Source organism: Oppia nitens, unplaced genomic scaffold, assembly GCF_028296485.1.
Source record: "Oppia nitens isolate AA-2021 unplaced genomic scaffold, nextdenovo-longstitch-racon4-pilon3 scaffold40_pilon_pilon_pilon, whole genome shotgun sequence".
Taxonomy (NCBI): domain Eukaryota; kingdom Metazoa; phylum Arthropoda; class Arachnida; order Sarcoptiformes; family Oppiidae; genus Oppia; species Oppia nitens.
Genome location: NW_026533222.1, coordinates 559160 through 565159, shown reverse-complemented (window position 1 = coordinate 565159; position 6000 = coordinate 559160). Strand labels below are relative to the sequence as shown.

Below are 6000 nucleotides of genomic sequence, written 5' to 3'. Positions count from 1 at the left end.
CTAGTTGTCTAATATTATCGATAATATTATTGCAATTGAATTTCTGATGTATGGATCTATTAATACTATTGGTTTGAAATGTTTGATTTGTTTTACAATTACTAATAATATTATTATCATAACTATTATTAATTAAATTAATTCCGGGTATTGAACCGTTAGTTGTATAGCCTAGACAGTCGACTAATGTAGCCGAGCCACCAACACCACCGGTAGTATTTGAGGACAGTTCGGTCCAATCCATGGCCAAACATTGAAGCACTTGTGAACTGTGGCCCAACTCTAGATAATATTTAATAAAAAAAATTTTAAAAATAAAAAAATAGTGATTTATTTAATAACATATATATATATATATATATAGATATATAAACAATTGATTATATATTAAATAGATATATAGAAAATAAAATAACTATTAAAAAATAATAATTATTATATAGATAATATAGATAAATAAAATAAAAATTTAACAAAAAAATTTAGTAATTTATTAAATAACATATATATATAAACAATTGATTGTATCAATAGATATATAGAAAATAAAATATCTATTAAAAAATAATAATTATTATATAGATAAATAAAAATTTTTCAAACAAAAAATTAGTGATTTATTAAATAACATATAGATATATAGAAACAATTTATTATATCAATAGATATATTGAAAATAAAATAACAATAAAAAATAATTTTTACTATTATTACTATAAATTCAAACAATATTTTTTGGCACTTTATATGATAAGTAAATTATTTTTTTAAACTAATTAAATCTATATTTATAATAATAATAAAATTTTATATATAGTATTGCAGATAATAAAGATAAATAAATTTGTTTTTTCAAACAAAAAAATAATAATCATTTATTAAATAACTTATATATATAAACAATTGATTATATATATTAAATAGATATATACAAAATAAAATAACTATAAAAAATAATAATAATTATTATTATTACTTTAAATTCAAACAATATTGTTTGACATTGTATATGATAAATAAATTGTTTTTTAAAAAAACAAGTTAAATCTATATTTATAATAATTATAATAATAATAATATATTTTTGTTAAATAGTATGCAATTTCTATACAACAACAAAAAAAACAGTTAAACTATCAATAAAATTGTAATAAACATATTTATAATACATTATTATTATTATTACACATATTTACTAATATGAATATTTAGAAAAAAAAATATATTTATAAATTATTTATTTGTCAAAATTTTTTGAATAATTTATTTTACTTTATTTATTATTATTAAAGCCATAATAATATTTCTATAAATCTATTACTACTATTTAGTAAATGAAATTTAGGGGTTAACAAAAAAAAACTTTATGTATATATACAGTATATAATATATATATAATGCAGTAATATAGTGTATATATATATATATATATATATATATATACAGTATATTAATATATTAGACAATTGCTTAAATAAAAGCACAAAATTAATGAAGCATTTTGCGTGTATGTGTTAACTATAAATACAAAATAAAACATATATATATATATAATTTATTTATATACATATATAAAACTTATATACAATTTATTATTAAATGTTTTTTTTCATACAAAATAATATATAAAATGTGTGTAACAAACAAAATGAATCCGTGTGTCGCCTCCAATATAACTCCTATATATATGACTCAATTGAAGTGTCAGTTTTAAAAACATTAATCATTTTGAATAATAGTAAAGAGAGAGAGAGAGAAAAAAAAATACTATTACTTTATTAATACTTATTTTGGTTTTTTTTAAGTGTAAATTAACTTTATTTTTTTTGAATATGCATTTAGAGTCTAAATAATTTTTTTAAGGCTATAGTTTTTTTTATAGATTATTTATAATCCTATCCAACACACAAAAATATACAGTATATATATATAATATTATAATATATATTAATATATTGTTTAAATAAATTAATAGTAGTATTATAAATAAACTTAATAATATATACTGATAAAAAAAATTAAGCTTAATTAAGTTATATACAGTATATATATATATATATATATATATATACATGTATATTGTATATTAAGTTTTATACATAAAAAATAAATTCATATATATATATATATACATCACTGCTGTTAAAAAAAATTAACTAATAATAATTATAATAATAATAATATGAAAATAAAATAATAATAAAAATACAAAAAAAATACTTATGTTAAAAAACAATTTTTTTTATAAATAAAAAATAAAATATTAATACTAATAATACTAGTAATTAAGTAAATAAATAAATTACCGGTAAATTCAATGGCCGGCTGTAAAATATCAGGACTTTTTGTATCGCAATAATCATTAAACAACGACTTGTCGTCGATCATAGTATTAGTTCCCGTATTAGTATTTTTATTGTTATTATTATTATTGCTGTTAACCTTTGACCTGAAATCTGTATCTGTAAATTTTGGCGAACAGTTACTATCACTACCACTGTTTTTATGTCGTTCCCGATTTCGGTGTCGGCGATGTCGGCGACGATTGATCTTACAAATCAATACCAATATAAAGGCCACCAAAATTGTTGCCAATACCAGTACAACGGTTGCACCCAATAAGGGATTCAAATCCATATAAAATGGTTGCCATTCCTCCTGTTGTTTGGCTATCAATAAAAATAACAAATCAAAGATATAGAAAAAAATGATAATATTTTTTTTGTATCAATAATAGTCAGTAAAACTACTAATAATAGTCAGTCAGTCATACAGTATGTCTATTGGCAATAAAGAAATGTCTCATTTGGGACATTGTTTTGTGGATAATATTATCGGAAAAAATATATAACTTTTTTTTGTTTTTAGTCCCCAAAATAAAACAAACATTTATATATATATATAAATAGTTAATACCAGTGTTGGCAAACAAAAAATTGTTTGTATAATACAAACCGTATTATACTTAGTATAATACATAATGTATAATACATGGCCAATTTGGCTTATAAACAATGTATACCATGTAATTATAGGAAATATAAATTTAAATATTATTTTTAATAATAATTTCTAATTTAATTATTTCATTATTATTATTATTATTATTATTTAGAAACAAATATAATAATAATAATGCATTTTTTAAAAAAGCAATTATATTTTTTACTAAATATTTCTCAATTAATTTTGTTGTTGTTATTATTAACATAATATAGATATTAAAATTTTATTATTATAAAAAATTGTATATAATACATACTTAATGTATTACTATACATACTAAATGTATTACTATACATACTATACAATTACTCAAAAAATTCAACAACAAATATATATATATATATAAAACATTGTATTTTTTCCAACCCTGGTTATTTCAAAAAAATTACATACCATCACTTGATAACGATGATAAACTAGTCAATGTATTACTAGTTATTGTCTGATCAGTACTCTTGCCCCTAGAGTTTACCGAATATATGTTCATAAAAAATATATGTCCCGATCGTAGGCCTTCCACCAGGAATATGGGTTTCAATTTATTTGACAATTTTTTCACTAATCTCTTGAGCTCCGAGTCGTCATATATATCCAAATGATAGGTCTGATTCAGACCTCCATCATAGCCGGCCAGACATTCAACAAGAAATGATGCCTCAGTTATATTACTAACTCTACAGTCGATTACCGATTCCGGTGGACCTAAATATACAATATATTGATATATAAATGTATATAAAATAAAACAAATAATATAAACATAGAAAGAGAAAGAGAGAGAGAGAGAAAGAGAGAGAGAAAGAGAGAGAGAAAGAGAGAGAATTATTGATTAAACATTTGTCTATAATGTCATGTTATTTAACAATATTGTCGCTTAAATATATACAAAAAAAATATAAGACATTTATTTCTATATATATATATAATAACTATCCTAAACAAGACAAACACAAACATAAAAAAATAAATAAACATAATATCCATAAATATAAATATATATTCCCTAAGAATATTCTGCTATACTCTCTCTCTCTCTCTCTCTCTCTCTCTCTCTCTCTCTMTCTCTCTCTCTCTCTCTCTCTCTCTCTCTCTCTCTCTCTCTCTCTATTATTCTCTATTACTGCACTATAAGTGCTTAAAATAACAAACAAAATGTGTCCAAACAACCAAAAAAAAAAACAAAAAATACTTTATATTTATATCAAACAAACAAATAACAAACAAAAATAAATATATATATATCTAATGTCACAAACCGGCGGCTATTATATTGAAATGACAGGCCTGTCGTTGTCGGCCGACTATATTCTTGGCCGTACACTCAATGATACCATAGCTATCTCTATTGTTAACCGTATAGAGTAGACGACTGGTTAGATGTTGATCCGAGTGCTTCTGCATATGATTGTCATCGTTGTTGTTGTTATGGTTGTTGTTGTCAATTGCCAGTCGGTTGACTGTCCAGTCAAATGTGACAGAAGCAGGTGATGCCTCAACCATACAAACCAATTCAATTGTGTCGCCAATAGCGGCACCGATACTATTATTCCAGCGATTTTGCTTACAAATCGGTGCAACTGATGGATCCAATAATAATAATAATAATAATGACAATCAATTTTTAATATCACAATACAGACAATACTGATAATACAATATACAATATTGTATAATAAAAATAAAAATTCAATTTCCATTCAAAACAAATATAATTTATATATATATATATTGATTATATACGGTATATATCAGACAATTTATTTATCTATTTGGAGAGTTGCCTATTATACTGTATATATGTGTGGGTATAATATAAAACTATAATAATAATATTATTATTATTATAAATATCAATATATTATATATTATATAAATACAGTATATATACATATCATTAGATGGATATATACCGTAATGTATGCCATCATCAACAGCAACAACAACAACAATAACTAATATCTAAATTATTAATATATATATATCAATAAATATAAATAAATTTTGCTATAGATTCTTGATTTAAAGATATTGATAAAAATAAAATATATAAATTATATATCAATATATATTACTACAGTATACTGTATATGCATTTTTTGGGATCTAATAGTAATATACAGTAATATTATTATTATATTTCTGATATATACACATATATAAATCATCAGCATATGATGTATCATATATTTGTTTTGCACTGGTAGTAGTAGTCTGGTTTGGATGATAATGAGAACAACACACATACACACACACACATACACACATACACACATACACACATACACACATACACACATACACACATACACACATACACACATACACACATACACACATACACACATACACACATACACACATACACACATACACACATACACACATACACACATACACACATACACACATACACACATACACACATACACACATACACACATACACACATACACACATACACACATACACACATACACACAAACACACATACACACATACACACATACACACATACACACATACACACATACACACATACACACATACACACATACACACATACACACAAACACACATACACACATACACACATACACACATACACACATACACACATACACACATACACACATACACACATACACACATACACACATACACACATACACACATACACACATACACACATACACACATACACACATACACACATACACACATACACACATACACACATAAACACATACACACATACACACATACACACATACACACATACACACATACACACATACACACATACACACATACACACATACACACATACACACATACACACATACACACATACACACATACACACATACACACATACACACATACACACATACACACATACACACATACACACATACACACATACACACATACACACATACACACATACACACATACACACATACACACATACACACATACACACATACACACAAA

The 6000-nt window shown here is 23.6% G+C and overlaps 1 protein-coding gene across 1 annotated transcript in view; it reads right to left on the bottom strand.

Moving 5' to 3' along the window:
• LOC128959063 (nephrin-like) overlaps nt 1-6000 on the bottom strand; it is a 43524-nt gene continuing 37524 nt past the window's right edge. The window contains exons 10-14 of the mRNA XM_054305006.1: nt 4263-4583; nt 3400-3708; nt 2307-2669; nt 124-282; nt 1-8 (exon numbers count right to left, since the gene is read on the bottom strand). Of these exons, the coding sequence (XP_054160981.1) occupies nt 1-8; nt 124-282; nt 2307-2669; nt 3400-3708; nt 4263-4583 (1160 nt within the window). The remainder of the gene's footprint in view (nt 9-123; nt 283-2306; nt 2670-3399; nt 3709-4262; nt 4584-6000) is intronic.